The sequence below is a fragment of the Sciurus vulgaris genome (genome assembly GCF_902686455.1).
Source record: "Sciurus vulgaris genome assembly, chromosome: 8".
Taxonomy (NCBI): Eukaryota; Metazoa; Chordata; class Mammalia; order Rodentia; family Sciuridae; genus Sciurus; species Sciurus vulgaris.
The window spans coordinates 153,716,484-153,740,806 of NC_136468.1; the positions used below are offsets into that span (position 1 = coordinate 153,716,484).

Genomic DNA, 24,323 nt, shown 5'->3' on the forward strand with positions numbered 1-24,323 from the left:
GATTAAACCCAGTGCCTCTGAGCTACAGCCCTAGCCCCTGATTTTGCTTCCTGATAGCTCTGTAATCATGGGCATGCTCCAAATCACTAAGTCTCAACTTTGTATAAAATGGGGACTGTGTTAAACTCCCTATGGGGGCGTCTGTGAGAGCTGAAAACTGCCCTGTGTGTTGTCTCATGCGTAGGAGGCAACAGTGTATTAGCCGTTACTGTCACACCAGCCCTCATCTTCATTTTACTATCTCCTTTGTCAGTCCACATCTGCTCTGTCCTCACCAGGCAGGCTCAGAAGGAAAAAAACGAAGGAATAGGAAGTATAACCATGATAAATATGTGTCGAATTTATCAGGAAAAAAGATTATTTGTTTGGATCAAACAACAAATTTGAGCTCTGCGCTGCTGGAACAGATGGTGCTGAGATCTTACATGTAGTTGCGTGAAGGGTGATGTAGACTCACCAAAAGAATGATGATGCTGCCAGTGACGTAAATGACCAGGCAGAGCACATCTGGGACATGGAGTGTCATGACGGGTAGAAGTAGTGTCTCCCAGAAGCACGGCCTCTGCATCAGATGATAGCCTTAAGCACAGCACTCAGACATCAGCAGAATCACTAGGAGAAGCTGGCCAGTTACCATATTTGGAGATTGTAACACATTTTTTTCAGACATTGATACCAGTTACAGACAAAAACAGGAGTGCAGGAAGAATATAGAGGATTTTCAGGGGAACCAAGGCTCAGGTGAAGTTTTCTTTTGTAAAACTCTCATAACCAGTAAAGGGAAAGAGTTGATTAAGAGTCAGATCTGTTTTAATTCAAATCACATAAGCTTTGAAAATTTCTATCTGCCTAAAACAGAGTTGTCTTTTTTTTTTTTGGGTGCTGGGGGTTGAACTCAGGGCCTTGTGCTTACAAGGCAAGCACTCTACCAACTGAGCTATCTCCCCAGCCCCGTTCTTTTTTTTTTTTTTTAATAGCATCTTTGAATGTGATTTGCACTTTGGTGTCCAAGTGAATTTTGAATGAATCTCAGAATTATTTTATTTATGATATTTCTTGTCTGTTTGCAGAAACACAGACTTCTGATATATTTTACTGTGTGCTGCTTGTGTTCCTGAGAGACCAGTTTAAACTGTACAGCAAACATACCTGGCCTTACATGGTCATCTATTCCTAGTTCCTAGCAGAGGAAGAACATATTTGCATAAAGTATGATGTAGACTAACCAAAAGAATGCATTTGGTGAACATTCCAGTTGAAGCGCATTTGTCTTTGCATCCACAGATCCCGGGTCCCCACCATTAAGCCTGCTCATGTGAGCTAAGAGAGGAGTTCCTGGAGCCAGAAATCACTCACAGTGTAGAAGTCCTAGCCAAGAACTCACCCCAGAGTTTTGGGGCAGAGGAAGAAGAGACCAGAACAGAACAGATCTCACACTTGTGAATCCTCTTCCACAGGCAAAAGAAAATGACCACAGTACAGGTGGGTTGTTTATTCATTCCTCATTGTTTTTCCAGGGGATTAGAAGAGATGTACAAGTCTTCCAGTAAAAAGAGAAGTATGAATTGTTAAGAAATCGGGGTGGGGGGGCCTGGGGAGATAGCTCAATTGGTAGAGTGCTTGTCTCACAAGCACAAGGCCTTGGGTTCAATCCCCAGCACTGCAAAAAAAAAAAAAAAAAAATAGTGGTAAGAAATCAGGGGGGAAGTAGTCTTAGGATAGAAGATCAGGATGGGGTAAAATTGGAGCAGTGCTATAGTAACTGTAGGGCCTTCAGAAGGTCTTAAGGTTTTAATATTTATACACTGTAGTGCCCTGTATGATTATTGCATTTGAATTGCAAAATTGGCTCTCAAATTTTTGACAGTTGTAAAGATTTATGATTGTTTATATAAGTTGCACAATTCAAAGGAAAAAGTAAACAGATGCTACATAGAAAGTATTTCTCGATCATTAGGTTTCTATTTTTTTGTTTGTTTTTCCTTGATGAAGTATTTAAATAAATAATATCCTAGGTAATGTTCCCAATAGAAACAGTGTAATAAATGCATGGGGGTGTTTTGTTTTGTTCTGAGGACTGGGAATTAAACCCAGGGCCTTTTGCAGAGCTACAGCCCCCACCCAGCATTCACTGACCAGGGGTATTTTCTCATAGTATTGCTCAGAGTATGATCTGAGGGAAGAGTGCCAAAGCAGGACTAGTGATTGCTAAGGTCCAGCCCTGGCTGGGCCTGCTAGGCAAGTACTGTACTTGTAGCTGCATCCCCAGCCAACTGTGGTTTTTTTTTTTTTTTGTTCATTTGCCTGTTTAAATTATGAAGCCCAATTCATATAAAAAAATATAAATATAAAACTGTTTAATGAATTACTTTATTTTATTTTTACGAGGTACTGAGGATGGAACTCAGTGCCCCACATGTGCTAGGCAAGCACTCTGCCACTGAGCCACAACCCCAGCCCCTATTTACTTATTTTTGTTAGTGTCTTGTGGATGAACATGATGGTGAGATTCACGGTGGTATATTCATATATGTACACAGGAAAGTTAGATCAGATTCATTCCAAGGTTTTTCCCTATTCTGTCCCTCCTCCCTCCTTTTGTTCCGCTTTGTCTACTCCTATGATCTTCTTTCTTTATAAGCACCCCCTCCTGCTTATTCTGGATTAGCTTCTGCATATCAGAGAAAACATTTGACCTTTCTGTGCTGGCTTATTTCACTTAGCATGATAGTCTCCAGTTCTATCCATTTACTTGCAAATGCCACAAAGTCATTCTTCTATATGTCTGAGTAAAACTCCATTGTATAAATATACCACATTTTCTTTATCTGTTCATCTGTTGAAGGGCATCTAGTCTGACTTCATAGCTTAGCTATTGTGAATTGTGCTGATTTAAAATCCTTTGGATATATACTGAGCAGTGGGATAGCTGGGTCATATGGTGGTTCCATTCTTAGTTTTTTGAGGAATTTCCATACTGTTCTCCAGAGTGGTTGCACCAATTTGCAGTCCCACCAACAATGTACCCTTTTCTCCATATCCTTATCAACATTTATGGTTACTTGTATTCTTGATAATTGCCATTCTGATTGGAGTGAGGTGAAATCTCAGTGTAGTTTTAATTTGGATTTCTCTAATTGCTAGAGATGTTGAACATTTTTTCATATAGTTTTGGACCATTTGTATTTCTTCTTTTGAGAAATGTCTGTTTAGTTCCTTTGCCCATTTATTGATTATTTTGGGGGCTTTTTTGGTGTTAACTTTTTGAGCTCTTTATATACCCTGGTTATTAATGCTCTCTCTGAGGAGCTGGTGTAAAAACTGTCTCACATTCTGTAGGTTCTCTCTTTGCAATCTTGTTTGTTTCCGTTGCAGTGAGGAAGCTTTTTGATTTGTCATCCCATTTGCTGATTTTTTATTTTACTTCTTACACTTTAGGAGTCTTGTAAGGAAGACAGTTCCTGAGCTGACTTCAGAGTCAGCTAAGTCAGAGTTGGAGTGTTAGAGTGTTCCACCTACATTTTCTTCTAGCAGGCACAGGGCTTCTGTTCTAATTCCTAGGTCTTTGATACTTTTTGGGTTGAGTTTTATGCAGGATTAGAGACAGGTTAAATTTCATTCTATTACATATGGATTTCCAGCTTTCCCAGCACCATTTGTTACAAAGCTATCTTTTCCAAGGTATGTTTTTGGCACCTTTGTGTAGAATGTGATAACTCTGTGTGGGTTTGTCTGTGTCTTCATGCCTGTTTTGGTGCTGTTTTTGTTACTGTAGCTCTGTAGTATAATTTGAGGTCTGGTATTATGATGCTTCCTGCTTTGCTTTTCTTGCCAAGGAATGCTGTGATTAGTCTGGGCCTCTTGTTTTTTCAAGTGAATTTCATGACTGCTTTTTCTGTTTCTGTGAAGAACGTCACTGGAATTTTGATGAAAATTGCATTGAATCTGTATAGCAATTGTGGTAGTATGGCCATTTTGACTATATCAATTCTGCCTATCCAAGAACATGGGAGGTCTTTCCATCTTCTAAGGTCTTTTTCAATTTCTTTTTTTAGTGTTCTATAATTTTCATTGTAGACATCTTTTGCCTCTTTTGTTAGATTGATTCCCAAATATTGTATTTATCTTTTGAGGCTATTATGAGTGGGATAGATTTTTAAATATCTTTTTCAGCAGATTTATGATTGGAGTATAGGAACATGTTTGATTTACTGGGTGTGAATTTTATATCCTGCTACTTTGCTAAATTCATTTGTGAACTCTAGAAGTCTTTTGGTGGCATTTTTTGTTTCTTCTAAATATAGGATAATGTCATTTGCAAACACATAATTTGAGGTCTTCTTTTCCTATTCATATCCGTTTAATTTCTTTCTCTTGCCTGATTGACTTGGCTAGAGGTTCCAGAATTATGTTGAACAGGAGTGGTGACAATGGATATCCTTATCGTGTTCCTGTTTTTAGAGGGGGCGCTTTCAGTTTTTCTCCATTCAGAGTGATGTTGGCCTTGGATTTGTTGTATATAGTCTTTACAATGTTGAGGTAAGTCCTTCTATCTCTGATTTTTCTAGGGTTTTAAACATGAATGGGTGCTATACTTTGTCAAATGCTTTTTTCTGCATCTATCAAGATAATCATGTCTTTCAGTCTGTTTATTGATTTCTGTATGTTGAACCAACTTTGCATCTCTGGGATGAACCAAGTGGACTTGATCATGGTCCACTATCTTTTTGATGTGTTTTTGTGTGCAGTTTGCCAGTATTTTGTTAAGAATTTTTGCATCTGGGGCTGAGGCTGTAGCTCAGTGGCAGAGGACTTGCCTAGCATGTGTGAGGCACTGGGCTCCAACCTCAGCAACACATAAAAATAAATAAAATAAAATAAAAGTATGCTGTCCATCTATAACCACAAAAAAATTAAAAAAAAAAAGAATTTCTGCATTTGTATTCATCAGGCTTTCTGTCTGATTCCTTTTCAGAATCACTTTCCCTTTATTGAGGTGATCTTTTGCTTCCTGTGTTTTCCTGTCTGATTTTACTCCTTAGATCATCTTTTAGCTCATAGAACCGTTTAACTATGAATTTTCTAATTCCTTCTCTGACATTTCCTGCACTGTGGTGTCAGTGAAGCCTGTTGCTGAAGCGTTGTGGAGTGTTTGGGATAGTCTGTTCCCTGCTTTTTCACATTTTTGTGTGTTTGTCCATCTGTCAGTGTAGTTCGGACTTCTTTTAAATGAAGGATTACTATGTGAACTTCTTTGGGTTAAGAGCCCTGGGTTGGGTGGCTGTCTGGATAATGATATTTTAATTCAGTGTGTGACCTTGGCTGATCCCAATATCGGCTCCACTTGAAGAGATACCACTGAGCCCTACTTACTGTACCCACTTCTGATCAAGCCTCGCACTTCGCACTTAAACTTTGTAAAAACAAAAACCTGCCGCGTTGTTCTCTGGGGTTCCTTGAATCCAGAACATAATAATGTTCTGGAACAGGTCAAAAAATTAGTAGTTAAATTTAGTAAACTTACTGTGTCCTTGAGTGAGTGCTAAAAGAGAGAAGGGAGAGAGTTCGGACATATGGGGGAGTGGGGAAGAAGGACAGAGATGAAGGAAGGAGGCTGGGAGAGGGGAGGGGCCGGTGGGCAGTGAGGGCAGTTCCCTGAGGTGGGGGGAGGAGGTGAAAGCTGTGGGAGAGGGAGTAGCTGACAGTGCTGGAGGTGAGCAGGGCAAGAGAAGCAAGTGCAGCAGAGCCAGGAGAGCAGTGAGGGGAGGACGGGTTCCAGGTTATGCCTGGAACCCTTGGATGGAGGCCTCAGGTGCATTGGGGGACAGTGTGGGCTTCTGGGTTGACAGTCACCATTCTGTTCAAGAGTTGTTTATATGATCCAAGTTGACTTCAGAGTTGTCCAAGCTCCGAGGGCGCAGTGTTGTGGGTTGGCTGATTCCAACATCACGGAAGTTCAGAATGAGGCTCTGGAATGCCTGTGTTTGTTATGGGTCACCAGTGTACCCGCCCCTTGGCCAGGTTCTGATGGCTGTGTGGGAGCAGGGACTCTGGTGTACCCGCCCCTCTGCCGGGTCCTGGTGGCTTTTCTGTGGGAGCAGGGACTCTGGTGTACCCGCCCCTCTGCCGGGTCCTGGTGGCTTTTCTGTGGGAGCGGGGACTCTGGTGTACCCGCCCCTCTGCCGGTCCTGGTGGCTGCGTGGGAGCAGGGACTCTGGTGTACCCGCCCCTCTGCCGGGTCCTGGTGGCATGTCTGTGGGAGCAGGGACTCTGGTGTACCTGCCCCTCTGCTGGGTCCTGGTGGCTTTTCTGTGGGAGCAGGGACTCTGGTGTACCCGCCCCTCTGCCGGGTCCTGGTGGCATGTCTGTGGGAGCAGGGACTCTGGTGTACCCACCCCTCTGCCTGGTCCTGGTGGCTGTGTGAGAGCAGGGACTCTGGTGTACCCGCCCCTCTGCCTGGTCCTGGTGGCTGTGTGAGAGCAGGGACTCTGGTGTACCCGCCCCTCTGCCTGGTCCTGGTGGCTGTGTGAGAGCAGGGACTCTGGTGTACCCGCCCCTCTGCCAGGTCCTGGTGGCATGTCTGTGGGAGCAGGGACTCTGGTGTACCCGCCCCTCTGCCTGGTCCTGGTGGCTGTGTGAGAGCAGGGACTCTGGTGTACCCGCCCCTCTGCCGGGTCCTGGTGGCATGTCTGTGGGAGCAGGGACTCTGGTGTACCCGCCCCTCTGCCGGTCCTGGTGGCTGCGTGGGAGCAGGGACTCTGGTGTACCCGCCCCTCTGCCGGGTCCTGGTGGCTTTTCTGTGGGAGCAGGGACTCTGGTGTACCCGCCCCTCTGCCGGGTCCTGGTGGCATGTCTGTGGGAGCAGGGACTCTGGTGTACCCGCCCCTCTGCCGGGTCCTGGTGGCTTTTCTGTGGGAGCAGGGACTCTGGTGTACCCACCCCTCTGCCGGGTCCTGGTGGCATGTCTGTGGGAGCAGGGACTCTGGTGTACCCACCCCTCTGCCTGGTCCTGGTGGCTGTGTGAGAGCAGGGACTCTGGTGTACCTGCCCCTCTGCCTGGTCCTGGTGGCTGTGTGAGAGCAGGGACTCTGGTGTACCCGCCCCTCTGCCAGGTCCTGGTGGCATGTCTGTGGGAGCAGGGACTCTGGTGTACCCGCCCCTCTGCCTGGTCCTGGTGGCTGTGTGAGAGCAGGGACTCTGGTGTACCCACCCCTCTGCCGGGTCCTGGTGGCATGTCTGTGGGAGCAGGGATTCTGGTGTACCCGCCCCTCTGCTGGGTCCTGATGGCTGTGTGAGAGCAGGGACTCTGGTGTACCCGACCCTCTGCTGGGTCCTGGTGGTTGTCTGCTTAGACCACATTGTGCTTTTTGAATACAGTTTTTGTATATGTTGTTGTTGCTCTCCATTGTCTGTGAGGTGATCTTGTGCTGTTGCCCAGGCTGGTCTTAAATTCCTGGGCTCAAAGATCCTCCCATTTCAGCCTTGTGCAGCTCTGTGCTCTGCAGTGCCTGTTCTGTTAGGAACTTTTATTCTGTTACTAACCTGTAATGCTGCTTTCTTGTGTCTTCATCAGGTTTGGGAGCCAGGGTCTGCTGACCTTATGAAATGGTTGAGAAGTTTGTACTTTCTATGTTCTCTGAAAAAAATAAGATCAATATATCCTTTAAATGTTTGAAAGAATTCGCCATGGGAGCCATCTAGATCTTGAGTTTCCTTTGAAGGAAGGTTCTAAATTGTGGGGTCAATTTCTTTAACAATTAAAGGCTTAATTCAGATTTTGTTTCTTTGTGTGTCATTTTGGGTGCATTGTTTCTTGGGAAGTATAGCTTTATTCATAATATCTTCTTAACAGCTGATCTATGACCTCAGTAGCATCTAGTCACTTTAGTGTGCAGTTGAGTGATTTTTAAGTAAATTTGTGTTGTATAACCGTTATCACACTTCAGTTCTAGAAGTTTTCCATTACCCCAGAGACTCTGAGTACATTTTTAGCAGTTTCCATTCCTCTCCACAACCTTAGGCAGCTACTAATTTGCTTACTCTCTACATAGATTTGCCTTTTTAGGGCAGCTCATGTAAATGGATTTACATAATGTGTAGTCTTTGTGTCTGGTGTCTTAGCTTAATGCTTTTGTGGTTTACCCATGTTTTAGCATGTTAGAAATTCATCTCTTAATTGACGGGTGGTAGCGTCTTACATAGTTTTATCCATTCACCATTTGGTGGGTATTTGTGTTGCTTTCAGCTCTTGTTGTGCGTGTGCTGCCATGAGCAGCATGTGTAGGTGTCTGTGTCGACATATGTCCTCATTCTCCTGTGTTCAGGCCCGAGAGTAGCACTGAGTCCTGCAGCAGAATCCCCGTACCTCGTGGGAAGCAGCCTGGCTCCTCATGTCCTGGCATCCTCCATTCCGCCAGCCCATGGTCCGTGGTGTTTCTCCACATCCTGTCCCTGACTTGGTGTCTGATTACCGCCATTCTAGGGAATGTGAGGGTGTCTTATTAGGGTTTTTTGCTTTGCATTTCCCTTATGACTGCTTTGTGTGTTTAGTAGCCATTCCCGCATATTTTTGATGAATTGTATTTGGACATTCTGCCTCTCTGTTAATGGGATTGTCGTTTAAGAATTGCTTGGGTCAGGTTCTTTGTTAGAAATCTGTGTGCCAACTCCCCTGGAGACTGTGTCTTGTCATTTCTGTCTTTTCTTCTCTCTTTTTAGGGAAAGAGGGTTCTGGCAGTTGAACTTGGGCACTTTACCATTGACCTGTACCCCAAGCCCTTTAAAAATAAATTTTTTTTATTTCGAGAAGTGTCTCACTAAATTGCTTGAACTTGTGTCTTCTGATGTGTAAATGTTGTACATCTTGTTTCACTGCCGTTGTGGGAAGTTAGGGTCTTGCCATGGTTTAGTCCCTTTGCTTTCCCTCTTACACAAGGCGCTCCACACGTCGCGTCTGTGTGTGAGCAGCGCTGTCAGGATGTTGAAGTCTCCCCTCCAGTCATCTGTGAATGCTAAAGAACTTGAAAGAACAGTGGATTGTATTCACCCAGATCTCTGCCAGGTGTGGTTTTTCCAAGTCACACTGGTACCCTTTCCTTTCTTCTGAGCATCTCTCACTGCTAATTCTTGCAGAACAGGCTTGTTGGGTTTGAATTCTTTTACTTTCTTTCATAAAAGTTGTTTCATCCTTATTCCTGTTGAGTATTTAAGCTAGGGATAGAATTCTGTGCTTATAGATCTCTCCTTTTTGCATTTAGAAACATTCCACTTCCGGCCGGGTGTGGTGGGGCTCACGCCTGTAATCCCAGCAGCTCAGGAGGCTGGCAGGAGGATTGCAAGTTCAAGGCCAGCCTCAGCAATTTAGCAAGACCTCATCTCAAAATAAAAGATTAAAAGGGTTGGGGATGTGGTTCAGTGGTTAAGTGCCCCTGGGCTCAAGCCCCAGTGCTCCCACCCCACCCCCACTCCTCAAAAGAAAGAAATATTCCACTTCCTTCTGGCCTCAGCTTTCTAAGACAAACTTGCAGCTACTGGAATTGCTGTTCCCTGTGAATGGTTCCACATTTTTCTTTCATGAAATTGTTTGTGTTTACCTGTTTTGGAGTCCACTGAGCTGCTTCAATCTAGGCCTACACCTTTGGCTGGTTTTAGGGAGCATGTGGCTGTCGTCTCTGGAAATTCTCATCTGTGGTGCTCTTTTCTGTTTCTGGGACTCCGGTGGCACTCATACTGCTTCCCAGGCTCTGCCAGTGTAGCGGGCAGAGTGGCGCCGGGCCTGAACCCAGGGGTCCTCTACCCTGAGGGCATCCCCAGTCCCTTTTTTTTTTTTTGAAAGGGTCTAGCTGAGTTGTCCAGGCTGGCCTTGAATATTTGATCCTCCTGTCTCAGCCTCCCGAGTAGCTGGGATCACGGCATGCCCCCTGCACCTGGCAAGCTCTGTTAATTTTTAAGTCCTTTTCCATCTGTTGTTCAGAATGATTGGTTCTTGTTGATCTGTCTTCAGATTCACTGATACTCTCAAGGTGAACAGTGTGCATTTGGCGATACTCTTCTCGGGTTTTAAATTTTTTTTTTCTGATGCGACTCTTTATTTTTAAAATTTGTGTTTTCTTTTGCTCTCAGGAGACTGGGACAAATTCATCTTGGTACAGTATCAGTCACCTTTTGAAAGCCTGCCTCTGACAGTGTCACCTCCCTTCCTGTAAAGTCTTTCATGGCTAACTGTCAGTGGCAAGACCACACATTCCTATTGACCCTGGTGCCCCTTCCACTGCGGCCTCCAGTCACTGTCCTGTGCCCGCCTCCCACTCTGCTGAAGTGTCTGCTCCTCAACTCCAGTGGTTGGTTTGGTTTTTGTTTTTTGGCTGTGCTGAGCATCGACCCCAGGGCCTCACATTCAAAGCAGGTGCTCTACCTGAGCTTACCCCACAGCTGGGCCCAGGCAGTGCTTTCTCCTGTGTGGGGGCTGCTGCCTCCAAAGATGCCTCTGTACCCCTGTCTTTTGGGGACACTTACTAGTTTCCTGAAATGGGTGTGAAGCTTCACCTGCTCCAGGGAGCCAGGTTGGCAGTCAGTAGAGGCACCTCCTGCTCTACTTGGCGTGAACCCTTCTGTCTCTGCTTCACTATGAGGACAGCTTGTTCCATCGCAGGTGAAGGTGCTGCAGCCCTCTGTACAGTGAGGCAGTATTTGAGGGTGCTGTTGTCGCTTGCTGCCACCTCATCCAGTGCCACATTTGAGGTTCACATAAGATGTGTGGTTCTGGTAATTTAAAGTCACCTGTTCCATGCCTAGCATGTGGGAGGCCTTGGGTTCGATTCCCAGCATCACAAAAAATAAATAAATAATGGTCGCCTCTCTAGTTTGCCTGTGCCATGTAGATGAAAGGGTGCATGTTCATTGATGACGTTGATCGCAGAAGATACGAGGCAGAGGGAACGGTTTTTGTGGTGGCACAGGCCTGTGATCCCAGCAACTCAGGAGGCTGAGGGAGGAGGAGTATAAGTTGAAGGCCAGCCTCAGCAACTTAGCAAGACCCTGTCTCAAAGTAAAATAATAATGAGCGGGGATACAGCTCAGTGGTGGAGCAGTTGCCTAGAATGCATGGATCTGACTGCAGTCTTAGGTATCATTCCTGTCCACCTGCCACCTCCAAAAGAAAAAGAAAAAAGCCATTGTTGTCTGTATGACACGCAGCCATGAGAGCAGCGTGCAGGGCCTCGGCACATCCTTCCTGTATCAGGCGGTGATGGCCGCTCTGTTTTACTAGGATCGTGCTCTTTCAGGAATCGTTCTCCTTTGAAGATTTGTCTGTGGCCTTCACCCAAAAGGAATGGCTATTGCTGGGTCCCCATCAGAAGGACTTGTACAAGGACGTCATGCTGGAGAACTACAGCATCCTCGTGTCACTGGGTAAGAAGCTTCCTCAGGGACCTCAGAGTATGTCCAAGCCTTTTCTTCTCTTTTTTCTTAATGGTATAAACTTCTGAAATTTTCAATGATTTTGGACCAGAATTTGAGAAGTTAAAGTTCTGGGGCTATGACAGCAAGAAAGTGTCTGGATCCCTCTAATGAAACCTTGAGTTCGTTACCAGCCTCCGAACCTAAGTGCTGACATCGTTGGGTGGGCTGCAGTGCACACCGCACAGGCCCCGTGTGCTTTGCAGGGAGCCCATCCACTTTGTCGTCAGAGCAGTCCTGTGTGGCAGATACCATGAGGATCCTTTTTTCCTGATAAGAAAATTGAGGCAGCCGGGTGAGGTGGTTCACGCCTGTTATCCCAGCAGCTCGGGAGGTTGAGGCAGGAGTATTGCAAGTTCAAGGCCAGCCTCAGCAAAAGAGAGGCACTAAGCAACTCAGTGAGACCCTGCCTCTAAATAAAATACAAAATATGGCTAGGGACGTGGCTCAGTGGTTGAGTGCCCCTAAGTTTAATCCCTAGTTACCCGCCCCCCACCAAAAAAAAAAAAAAAAAAAAAGAAAAAAGAAAAAGAAAATTGAGACAAAGGGAAGTTGAGAAGTTAATTAACTGTCCCAGGGACTGAGAGCTAGTAGTCAAAAGAGGCTGGAGTTGAACCCTGCATTGTGGCTCCCAAGACTGTTGAATGGTTTGAACTTGGATCATAGAAATCAAAGATCCTTAGGCCTGTTAGCTGCAGGGCTGCCACTGACTTTGAGAATTGCCTGCTCTGAGATGCAGACTCTCTGTTAAGCCCTGCTGCTTCTCCAGAGGCTCTAAAGCCCAGGAGCCAGACCCATGGCCTTCATGATTTCCCCCAACAGGCTATGAAGTTGTGAAACCAGATGTCATCTTCAAGTTGGAGCAGGGCGAAGAGCCGTGGGTGGGAGATGGAGACACTGCTCATCCAGACTCTCCAGGTGAGCGTGAGAGAGCCAGGAGGACAGGTAGAAGTAGAAGTCCAGCCTCAGCTGAGCAGTGCTGGCTTGGGCATCTTCGAAACCTGCTCTTTTCAAAATCACTACACTGGCATGGTGCTTGGGAGCAGTTGACATCAGCTGCTCAGGTGAATGGCAGTCAGAAGTGGCTTCTTGGTTTGCAGCTTAGGATCAGACCTGTCTTCCTCCTCAGAGCCCTGGTGTTATGCCCTGCCTTTGAACGCAGGTCTTTACTCGTTTGATCTGCTCTCCCCTCGTACATGGGATCTTTTCTTCCTTCCCCTGTGGTCAAAGACACCTGCTTGTGCATTGCAGCGCTTTAATTTTTCCTTCAACATGGGTGCACCCTGTGAAGCCCCGAGTTCAGAATCACTGTACTAAACAATGGAGCCATCACCCCGCAGGTGTTTCTGAACCTGGCCGAGGAGCGTGGGTGAGGCAGTAGTAGCATTTCCCACAGACTTCTGAGGGCCTCCCCAGTAGGACAGCATGTTGTCATTGGTCTGTTTTCTCCTTTTCCTGCAAATTTATGGCAGCCCCATTGAAACACTCCTTAGTGTTTGCAGACTTGTAACGTCTGTTCTCTGTATCTGAACTCTGGATTGTGCTGTGCTAGCTGTCTTTGTCCTCTGCAGGAACAGTGTGTACTCTCCTCATGCAAAATGCTCCTGGACTCCAGCCTACATTGTTCTCACCCTTTTCTGAAGTCCCATCCCAGACTTGGTCCCAGTATTGCAATATTTTTTATTTGGTTGGTTCCTGAGGTTTTTTTGTACATGTATATGCAAAGATCTGTAATTTTGTTTCTCTGCTTTACTAATGCACAGTATCCATTCATTCTATCCCACAAGCATTATTTTAATACAGAGGAAAGACTGGCACATTATCTGGATATTTTTTCCAGCTGTTGGTATCATGAATCTATATCAAAAGCATTCAGTTGAGTGTTTAAATCTGGTGTGGTAGGATCAGTATTTGTAAGTTGAGAGATCTCTTGCAGTTTTTATTGCCACGTCTAGTTGAGACCCACTACTTTAATGATCACTGGAAACAATTCCAGAACGTAGAGCTTAGTGTGTTGGTCAGTTGGCACTGCTGTGACAAATGCTCGAGAAAAATAAGAGGAGGAAAGATTTATTTTATTTATTTATTTTTATGTTTTAAATCTTAGATGGACACAGTACCTTTATTTATTTATTTTTTAATTTTTATGTGGTGCTGAGGCTGGAACCCAGTGCCAGGTGAGCACTCCACCGCTGAGCTACAAGCCAACCCCAGACTGGTTTATTTGGCTCAGGGTTCCAGAATGAGTCCATGGTGGGCTGGCTCCATTGCTCTGAACTGAGGTGAGGGAGAACGTCATGGTGCCAGGTGTGCAGAGGAAAGCAGCTCTGCTCGTGGCAGCTGGGAGCAGAGACGGGGATGGGGCTGAGGAGAAGGTGAGCTCAGGGCACCCGAGACCTCCTTTCTCAGCCAGGGCCACCGCCCAGCGGTTACTCCACTGATGACGTCAGAGTCACTCCACAAAGCCCCACCTCTGAACACTGGGGACCATGCTTCCATCACAAGACTGGGGGCATTCCAGATCCAAGCCATACCCTTAGTTAAGAAGATGAGACATTTGCAGTTGGCTTTTGTTTTCTTAATTTTTTGTTCAGCATTTAAACATTGAATGTTCATGTTTTGCAGTGCAGTGCAAAGTTAATTGTCAAGATTAATTATGCAAACAGTGATTGGTTACAGGTGTCCACAGACCACTCCCGTGTTCAGTCATAAGAAGGGCTCCAGGGACCCAGCTTGTAGTTGTCCTATGGTTGTGGTTTATTTCTCTACCTTACTGAGACTGGATCACAGGAAGAGGCCCAGGCAGTCTGAAGGGACCAGTGTACTAGCGTCCATGACCCCCATGGTGATCATACATCGCACTGTCCAGTTTGTCCGCCTAGGGCAGCCCTGAGGGCCTCACTGCGTGTGGTCTCCTGTGAGCTGGCAGGCACTGCTCTGACGCCCTCTGCCACAGACCCAGAAGTCTTAACTCCAGGTGTGTGTCCAGGCACGTGAGCCTCTTGCCAGTTACAGATGGTGGGAACACTCTTCAAGCCCGGTCTCAGTCAGTAGCCGAGGGCCAACTGTGTAGGCAGGCTTTCTCTGGAGAGCACTCGCTTTTCTGCGTTGAATACCTGCTGGTCTCTGCCGCTTTTTAAGCACTGAGCCAGATGCCCTGGGCACAGTAGGGGCAGTAGGGATGCTTTTCCTCCTTGCATAATGCTCACTTTGTAGTGGAAAGGTGAAAGAACAGGAGAGCAAATAACCCAGGTCAAGTTCAGACCCTGGCATGGCTGCTGTGGAAGTCAGTTACATTTCACAATAGAGAATGTATCAGTCTCCTCAGGCTGCCACATTAAATGCCACGACTTAAACATTGGAAGTTTATTTCTTGGGCCAGGTGTGATGGTGCATGCCTGTAATCCTACCAACTTTGGGAGCTGAGGTAGGAGGACTGCAGCCAGCTTCAGCAACTTAGAGAGGCCCTGTCTCAAAATAAAAAATAAATACAGAGCTGAGGACGCCACTTAGTGGTTAAGCACCCCTGGGTTCAATCCCTAATACCGAAAAAAAAAAAAAAAAGTTCATTTCTCAGTTTGGAGGGTGGGGAATCCAAGATCCTGGGGCCAGCTCTCTGGCAAGGGCTGTCTTTCTGGCTTGCAGACACCTGCCGTCTGCTGCATATGACCTTTCTTCAGTGCATGCTGGTGGGGAGACAGTGCTCTCTGCTCTTTCTTTTTAAAAAATATTGTTTTAGTTGTAGATGGACACAACACTTTTATTTATTTATCTTTATGTGGTGCTGAGGGTCAAACCCAGTGCCTCACATGTGCTCGGTGAGCGCTCTGCCACTGAGCCCCAGCCCCAGCCCTCAGGTGTCTCTTATGGAGACACTGATCCTGTCAGTTCAGGGTTCCATTCTCTTGGCCCCTTTGACCTTCATCTTTTCCAAATGCAGACACAGCGGGGGCTTCACATATGATTTTTGAGGGAATAACTTGTAGTCCATGACAGAATAACGAATGTGGAGAAGCTGGGTCTAGACAAGAGCACTGTGAAATGAGCAAGCTGTGTGAAGACTGGGAAACTGACCCCAAAAGGAATGACAGATAGGAATGTCGGAGGTGAGGAAGAGGCGTAATGACTTTAAGGAACAGCATGGAAGCCCGTGTGGCTGGAGGCCAGTGTTCTGGGAGCCCTAGAGTGACCGGGAGGGCAGAGACCAGGGCCTATGTCTACCTAGAGGCAGTGATCGTGAAAGTTTTTTCTCCAGTGATTCTTTGTCTTTCTCTTTACAATCCTGGGTGGAATCAAGGATAAAGCATGCCAGGCAGAGCTCTGCCACTGAGTTGCAGCCAGCCCACTCAGGCACGATAAAGGAGCTGGGAGGGCTGGCATGTGACCTAGAGGTGGGGTGCTCGCCTGCTCTGTGGCAGGCTCTGGGTTAGCTCCCAGGACCACACGCACTCAAGAGGAGTTAGGATTGATTCATAATTTTAAATGAAAATAAAATTACCTCATTACACTTTTGAAAGTTCAGTCCGTGCACAGATTGGAAGATGTAATGAGATGAAGATGTGTTTAGAAGATGGTAAAACCTGCTGGTGGTGCATGCCTGTGATCCCACAGGAGGATCAGAGTGTTGAGGCCAGCCTCAGCAATTTAGCAAGGCCCTCTCAAAATAAAATACACAGAAAGGGCTGGGAATGTGACTCTGGTAAAGTGCCTCTGGGTTCAGTTACCAGTACCAAAACAAACAAACAAACAACAAAAAAAACCAAAGTTTTCACATTACTGATTGTGTTTCACGACTCAATTGACCTCACAGAAATTCTGAGTTTTTATTGAAATGCAGGCCTTTTGAAGAGCACTTACAGCAATGAGTGTTACATTATGTGGTTGTATTATGAGGATAAGGGAAATAGAGCGACATAAAAAGTTATTGTCCAACTCGGAACATTCTAAAAAATGGGAACTCAGGTCTTGGGGCAATATCAGCGAGCTGTCGTGTGGATTTCAAAGCTCTGTGCCTGAGAGTTTGCCTGAAAGTGGGCGTGTTTTGAAATGTGGTGAATGGAACAAGTGTCTGTTGGTAGTAATGTGGGAGATGTGTGTGGCAAATTTAAATCAAACTTCCAGAGCACCTGCAGAGGGGGAAAATACACGCAGTATTTCCCATTCTTAAAGCCTGAAGTGGCTGTAGGCAGTCACTCCAGTTCATTCATCATTGGTTGTGTTTTGTATCATCTGTTCCCTGTCTTTCCTGCTAATGGTTCTTCTGGGTTGCAGTCCCACGGTGTGCAATGAGTGAGCACTGAGTGAGGTGCTTCTTCCAGCCTCCCGTCTTTACTTCTGATTGCTCTTCCTGCATGTTTCTTTGGTGGTGGTGGGGTACTAGAGTTTGAACCCAGGGGTGCTTGAGCACTGAGCCACACTTCTTCTGTTTTTTACTTTGGAGTCGCATTAAGCTGTTTAGGCCTTGCTGAATTGCTGAGGCTGGCCCCACACTTGTGATCCTCCTGCCTCCCAGGTTGCTGGGATCACAGGCGTGCGCCACCACGCCTGGGTCTTCCTGCACTTTTCACGTTTTTCTTTGATAAACTTACGCCTGGCAAGAGCCAAAGGTAAGTGTAGGTCTGTTCTGTTTTCACTGCTTCCTGTATTTTTCAGTACCTGGAGGGTAAGCATTCCATTTGGGGAGTCATCTCATACTCAGAAGCTCAGCCTTACAAAGCAGTCAGCACAACATTTTTGGTGTTTTTTGGTCAAGCACAACCAAACGGGTGTTTTGTTTCCTTTATAGAAGTCTGGCACGTAGGTGGGCACATGGTGTGGCACCAGGACGACCAAGACAAGCTCAGAAATGTGAAAAGAGGTCACGAATGGGATGCATTTGGAAAACATTTCAATCCAAGCATGAACTTTGTTCCTTTAAGTAAATCAAACAATGGAAGTGACTTAGATGGATTGATTTTAAGACATCATTTAGATTTGCTTATTCCAAAAGCAGATTATGGAAGAATGGAATCAGATGACTTTCACGTATTTGATAAATTGTTTCTCAGCGCTGAACCTGAGGAAGCTGATTCTTGGTTGAAATACTATGAATGTGATAAATGTGGTAATGATAGCTTTAAAAAGTCGCAGATTGTCATTTTCCATAGAACTCGTTTAGGGGAGAAACTCTATGAATGCAGTGAATGTAGGAGACGCTTCAGTAAAAAATCCAGCCTCATTAAACATCAGAGCAGACACGTGAGAGAGGCCGCCTGCGGCTGTGGCGACTGCGGCAAGACCTCTCCCCAGAAGGCACAGCTTGTCACACATCACAGAACCAGCACAGGAGAAAAACCTTACGGCTGCAGCCAGTGTGGGAAGGCCTTCTCCCAGAAGTCTCAGCTCACGTCCCACCAGAGGACACACACAGGAGAGAAGCCCTACGAGTGTGGCAAGTGCGGGAAAGCGTTCTCCCGGAAGTCGCACCTCATCTCTCACTGGAGGACGCACACGGGAGAGAAGCCCTATGGGTGCAGCGAGTGTGGGCGGGCCTTCAGCGAAAAGTCAAACCTCATCAACCACCAGAGGATCCATACGGGAGAGAAGCCCTTCGGATGCAGGGAGTGTGGGAGAGCCTTCAGCAGGAAGTCGCAGCTGGTCACCCATCACAGGACTCACACGGGAACCAAGCCCTATGGGTGTGCTGATTGCAGGAAGGCGTTCTTTGAGAAATCAGAACTCATCAGACATCAGACTGTGCACACTGGAGAGAAACCCTATGAATGCAGTGAATGTAGGAAAGCCTTTCGAGAGAGGTCAAGCCTCATTAACCATCAGAGAACCCATACTGGAGAGAAGCCACATGGATGCGTCCAGTGTGGGAAGGCCTTCTCCCAAAAGTCACACCTCATATCACACCAGATGACACACACAGGGGAGAAACCTTTTGCATGCAGTAAATGTGGGAAAGCCTTCAGCAGGAAATCCCAGCTCGTTAGGCACCAGAGGACTCATACTGGAGAAAAGCCCTATGAGTGCAGCGAATGTGGGAAAGCCTTCAGTGAAAAGTTAAGTCTCACCAATCATCAGAGAATTCATACTGGAGAAAAGCCGTACGTGTGCAGCGACTGTGGGAAAGCCTTTTGTCAGAAGTCCCATCTCATTTCACATCAGAGGACACACACAGGAGAGAAGCCCTACGAGTGCACAGAATGTGGGAAAGCCTTCGGTGAGAAGTCCAGTCTTGCAACTCACCAGAGAACTCACACGGGAGAGAAGCCCTACGAGTGCAGAGACTGCGAAAAGGCCTTCTCCCAGAAGTCTCAGTTGAACACGCACCAGCGAACTCACACAGGAGAGAAGCCCTACGCGTGCAGTCTGTGTACGCGAGCGTTCTTTGAGAAATCCGAGCTAATCAGACATCAGAGAACTCACACAGGAGAGAAGCCTTACGAATGCAGTGACTGTGGAAAAGCCTTCAGGGAGAAGTCCAGTCTCATTAACCACCAGAGAATACACACAGGAGAGAAGCCCTTCGAGTGCAGGGAATGTGGCAAAGCCTTCTCTCGGAAGTCACACCTCATCCCACATCAGAGGACACACACGGGTGAGAAGCCCTATGGATGCACTGAATGTAGGAAAGCCTTCTCTCAGAAGTCACAGCTCGTTAATCATCAGCGAATCCACACGGGAGAGAAGCCTTACCAGTGCAGTCAGTGTGGGAAGGCCTTCCCACAGAAGTCCCAGCTCATTAATCATCAGAGAACTCACACAGTGAGGATGACCTAGGTGTGCCCCTGCCCCAGATCTCACCTCATTGTACTTCAGAAAATGCAGTTATAGTGATTTTTCAGATGACAGGCACATCACATTATGCATCAGAGTGTCCTTCAGATCAGAACTCTGTAAACGAAGCCACGTAGAGAAAGGCCTCAGCAGGAAGCAGGCGAGCGTGCCTGCACACCAGCCTTCATGGAGCAGAATGAACCTACGAATGCAGTGAGTCACAAAAACCTCCCAAACAGTGCTCAAGCCTTGTGCAGTGGAAAATCCCAGCAAGGGAAATCCCATGATATCAGAAAGCCTTCCAGAGGTCAGATCTCATCAGCTGTTCAACAGTCCACTGGGGTACAGCAAGCGAGGCAGTACTTTCATGGAGGAACAAGAGCTTGTTGTGCACGAGAATATGCCCCCAGGAATGGATTTCTGTGACATCACTGTCTGTGGGGCACGCACCCACACAGTGTGTACTTCAGAGAGTCCATGTTGTAGATAAGCCCGAGAATGACCTTGGAAACGTGCGCCCTTGGAGTAATGTTGTTATGAAACCTCACACTTACGACATGGGAATGAACAGTCCCAGTTCTAAGTGGATGACAGGTGTTTCCTCTGAAGTAGGAAGTTTTAAAAATATGTGAATAAATTGAATCATTGAAACATCTGAATAGGAGGTTTCTTAGTGGTGTTCATGACTCATTGTCCTGTCATGTGACACTTTGTACTTGGGCATTGCAGGTAGTCGTTTTATGTAATTGGAGGCATGAAGCATCATAGCTTATAGTGCCTCTGATGTGTGTCAAGACACTACATATCCCTGGCTTTTTTTTCTGAACACTGTGAAAAGGATAACTGATTTAACATGGCTTTTTGCTAGAATCAATAGATTGGGCAGCAATAATACACTTATTTTTTACTGTTTGTTGGCATCTGCAGGGATCTGTTGTTAATACTGACCTCCCTCTTCAGTAGCAAGTGGATATCTCATTGGTCTCCAGTGCCCTCGTCATCTGAGAAACAGTTCATATGAAATCCCGTCAGTGCACATGCAGAGGCAGCAACCAAGAGTGGCGGTAGTGGCACAAGATGCTGAAGAAAGGGTGGTGAGCTGTAGTCCTGGGCACGCAGGCTCCTGAAGGACGGCTGTGTCAGGCTCTGCCCAGTGCTGGTGGGATGCCACCCTTCTTCCTGCTTAGTGCTGCAAAGCCCAGGCACAACGTGCCTTCAGCCCGCTGTGATGACACATGGCTGCTGTGCTGCGGCTGTGCTTGGTGTTTCACAGGACACCTCGTGAGGTGCTTGGCTGGGGCTGTCGCTCAGTGGTGGGGCACTTGCCTACTGGGTTCGATCCTCAGCACCACGTACAGTAAATGCATAAAAATGCCATGTCCATTTACAGCTAAAGAAATATTTTTAAAAAATTAGTTGGAGAAATAATTATTTAAGAGTGAGAGTTGAGAAGATGTAAAATACAAAGAATTTTGTGGTGAAATATTCTGTTAACATTCAGGGAAGCCGCCTTTGCCTTCCTGCATGTTTCTGTGACGACTGGACAAGTATTAGGAAACAAGATTTCTGTGACTTCTGCATTTGCCATACTTGTGTTTCACCTTCTTTCACCAGCTCCATTATTTCTGTGGGAACTTCCTGTGGGAACTTAGCATCCCTTAGCTAAATTAGAATTTGTAGTGCATTCTCTTTGTAATGTTCAGAAAAGTCTGACGTGGAGCTTGATTCCAAACTTGGGAAATTCAAGACTTCTCTTACACAGAAATTGTTTTTATCAGTATAGTTTATGTGCTTTCAATTCTAATCATATTTTTTTTAATTACCAATTTTGCAATGTGGTTGGGAAGTTAAGACATTAGATAAATGAGAGTAAATTTCTAAACCAACATAACAGAATTTCAACATCCAAATAGTCCCCACTCTTTTCTCATAGTAATTTTTTGTTTGTTTGTTTGTTTTTTGGTGATGCTGGGGATTGACACACAAGGCCTTTGGCATGAGAGGCAGATGTTCTTTCATTCAGCTATACTGACCTCAGTCCCTCTCGTGTGTGTGTGTGTTTTGGGCAGGGATTGAATCCAGGGGCGCTTAACCACTGAGCCATGTCCCCAGCCCTTGTTATTTTTTATTTAGAGACGTGATCTTGCTGAGTTGCAAGGGCACTAAGTTGCTGAGGCTGGCCTTGAACTTGCAATCCTCCCGCCTCAGCCTCCTGAGCCACTGGGATTACAGGCAGGTACCACCATTCCTGGTCGATAGTAATTTTTAAAGTATCTAATTTCCTGATTTATTCTTCCTCTAGTTTATGTCATTCTTACTTTTCTCTTTAATGCCTGAAAGTTATTTTGCCAGAGGAGAGAGACAAACCTTTGTAAATAGACAAATAATAACAGAATGATGTTCTGCTTTGTGATTTTCCCTCTTTTCCCTTACATCCCCCTTGGTCTCTCCTACTCATAGGAATTGGCTCATTAGGTCTTCGACTGAGTCAGCAGTCTGTCCTAAGTTTGTTTATTTTACTTCTAGATCATTCCATTAACTATTCAGTAGTTAACCATAATAGTTAATAAACTATTAAGCAGTTAACCCTTCACTCGGTAGTGGAACTTCAGCACTAGCCGGTTGATTGACGGTCCAAAACCAGAACAACCCCGCAGCTTTTTAAGAGTCAGGCTGCAGTCATTGGGAGGGCTGATGCTGACCCAGGTCCGCAGGACACCGGTGTGTGCCCAGTTAACTTTGTGAGGCCTCTTTGGGGCACTTCACGTTCTCTGTGTCCCTGTGGAGCTCCAGTTCTGGAATTAGAGATTTTAGTGTATGTTTCCAATGCTTTAACTACAAAAACATCACTCTACATTTCCCTCATTGACTCCTACTGTAGACCCCACATCACGAAGGAAATCTGGGAGACTAGCATGGGTGAGGCACTGGGTTCGATCCTCAGCACTACATAAAAAAATAAATAAAACAAAGCTATTAAAAAAAGGAAATTTTGCTGGGCATGGTTGCAGAGGCCGGTATTTCAGCTACTTGGGAGATTGTAATAGGAGAATTGAAAATTTGAGGCCAGCCTCAGAAACTTTGCTAGACCCTGTCTCAAAAAAGGACTAGTGATGTAGCATAGTGATAAAGCACCCCTGGGTTCTATCCCCAGCTCAAAACAATAATAAGTAATAATAATGTTAAACTGATTATACTTGTGATTTCATGGAACACAATAAGCAATACTGATGGAGAATACTAAATATAGGAAAGCATCACTTGTTCTTTTTTTTAAGTGTTGACAGACCTTTACTTATTTATTTTTATTCACTTATATAAGGTTCTGAGAATTGAACCCAGTGCCTCACACATGCTAGGCAAGCACTTTACCACTGAGCCACAACCCCAGTCCCGCATTGCTTGTTCTTATCCTCTTTGGTCACCAGGTTCTTCCTCAGACCTGGAATTGTATGCAGTTCTACAAAAACGATTTATACTGTACTCTTTTTGCTAAGGAATGGGGCTCTTTGGAGGGCCAGTCTGCATTTTGAGACCTATCCTGGGTGTGCCTTCTGTTTGGCACTTTTTTGGTGGGCTTTGCCACAGTTATCTGAGGAACCATAAGTTCTTGATGCTGATTGGAAGATCATTGCCTGAGACGAAATACTACATGTATTTATCTAGCAATGCCTTTATCATGAATAGCAGAGTACAGAACACTGGGCGTTTGGCATCCACCCTCAAGACTTCTTCAGTCATTTGGTTATTTATTACAGCAGTATGTGTCCAGGTTGTCAATCTCAGTGGGCTTGCTAGTCTACACGTATGGTACCAGCAGGCTTTCAGGTGCATAGCTCCTGAAAATACTGTTCTAAGTGCTCGTTAATTTATCCAGAGCCCTTGCAGTTGCATGCGTATTTTCTGCACCTTGCTTTCATTCTTTTTAGTTCATTTTCACACTTAGATGTAGTGATTATTTTAATGCAAATTTGGTTACATATTCCCGTGTTGAAATAGTGCGTGTCTTATTGTGGGCTCATGGTGTCATAAAAGCATGCCAGGACTTTTATACAAACCCATGCCTATTAAAGCATGCCAGGACTTTTATACAAACCCATGCCTATCTTTTTTATCCTTTCTGAGCATCTGTTTTCCTACTATGCAATCTTTTCTGGTCTTGTTGAACCATGTGCAGTTCCTTGAGGTTTCCGTATTCTGTTTTCTTTTTTGTTTTTGCAAATATATTGCAAACAAAATGCTGTTGTTCCTTGTTAATGCGTATCCAGTATCCCATGCATATGCTTATGAACCTGTTCAGGTATTTCTTACTGTGACAATGTAATCATTGTATGTTTTATCTTTTCCATTAGAAGGCTTCTGGAAAGCTATGACTCTTGTCTATACACATTTAGCTGCTGGAGCTATAATATTTAACAGTGGCTGTTGTCTGTTCCATGGAGAAATGTGCTCTGCAGTAGAGAAGAATGAAGCTGCCTGGAAGCACGGCCCAGAAAGCGTCCTGATTGTGTCTGGTACCTGCTTCTCCTTGCCTTGATGTCCAGATCCATTCTGCCCTTTCCATGCTTTGAGTGTTGAGATAATCCAAGTATTCTAATAAATCCTCATGTTTGCTTTAGCTGGTTCATGTTGTGTTTTTCCTTACATCCAAATATTCCCACTAACAGGAGGTCAGGCTGTCATAAGGTGGGTTCTCTGGAGGCAGGCACTGAGTTTGGGGTACAAGGTGTTCACTGAGATTAACAGCTGCAAAATTACAGAGTAAGAAAGGATTAAATAGAGGAAAAAGTCAAACTGCACTTTAGGTTGTCCCAAGCCCATGGAACCTAGAGTAAATGTCCAGCAGAATGTCCTCGTGGGCCAAGGTGGGCAGGCCTAGCTCAGCGCCCTCATGAGGGGCAGGCTGCCCTAGTGCCCTCAGGTGACCTGGACAAGGTGGTAGAATGTTGGCTGACAGCACCCTCTGCCACTCGACAGCACATTCTTCCTTGAGGGTTCTGGGGACTGCAGTCTGTCCTTCCTCTGCTTAGACCCCCTATCTTAAGTCAGCTCTGGAAGCAAGTGCTCGAGGGTTCCAGTGGGGCCCTGACCCCAGACTG

At 45.8% G+C, this 24,323-nt stretch overlaps 1 protein-coding gene across 9 annotated transcripts in view; it reads left to right on the plus strand.

The window, feature by feature from the left end:
* The window catches only part of ZNF84 (zinc finger protein 84), a 44,833-nt gene that overhangs the window by 4,474 nt on the left and 16,036 nt on the right, over positions 1-24,323 (plus strand). For 6 of the 9 annotated variants that reach the window (XM_079149425.1, XM_079149426.1, XM_079149428.1 and 3 more), the window contains 4 exons: positions 1,285-1,482; positions 11,286-11,412; positions 12,283-12,378; positions 17,246-19,561. In XM_079149425.1, the coding sequence (XP_079005551.1) occupies positions 1,468-1,482; positions 11,286-11,412; positions 12,283-12,378; positions 17,246-19,227 (2,220 nt within the window). In that variant the 5' untranslated portion in view covers positions 1,285-1,467 and the 3' untranslated portion in view covers positions 19,228-19,561. Of the gene's footprint in view, positions 1-1,284; positions 1,483-10,518; positions 10,683-11,285; positions 11,413-12,282; positions 12,379-17,245; positions 19,562-24,323 lie in introns of those variants that run through there. The other 3 variants (XM_079149431.1, XM_079149432.1, XM_079149430.1) reach the window with 2 other exon arrangements.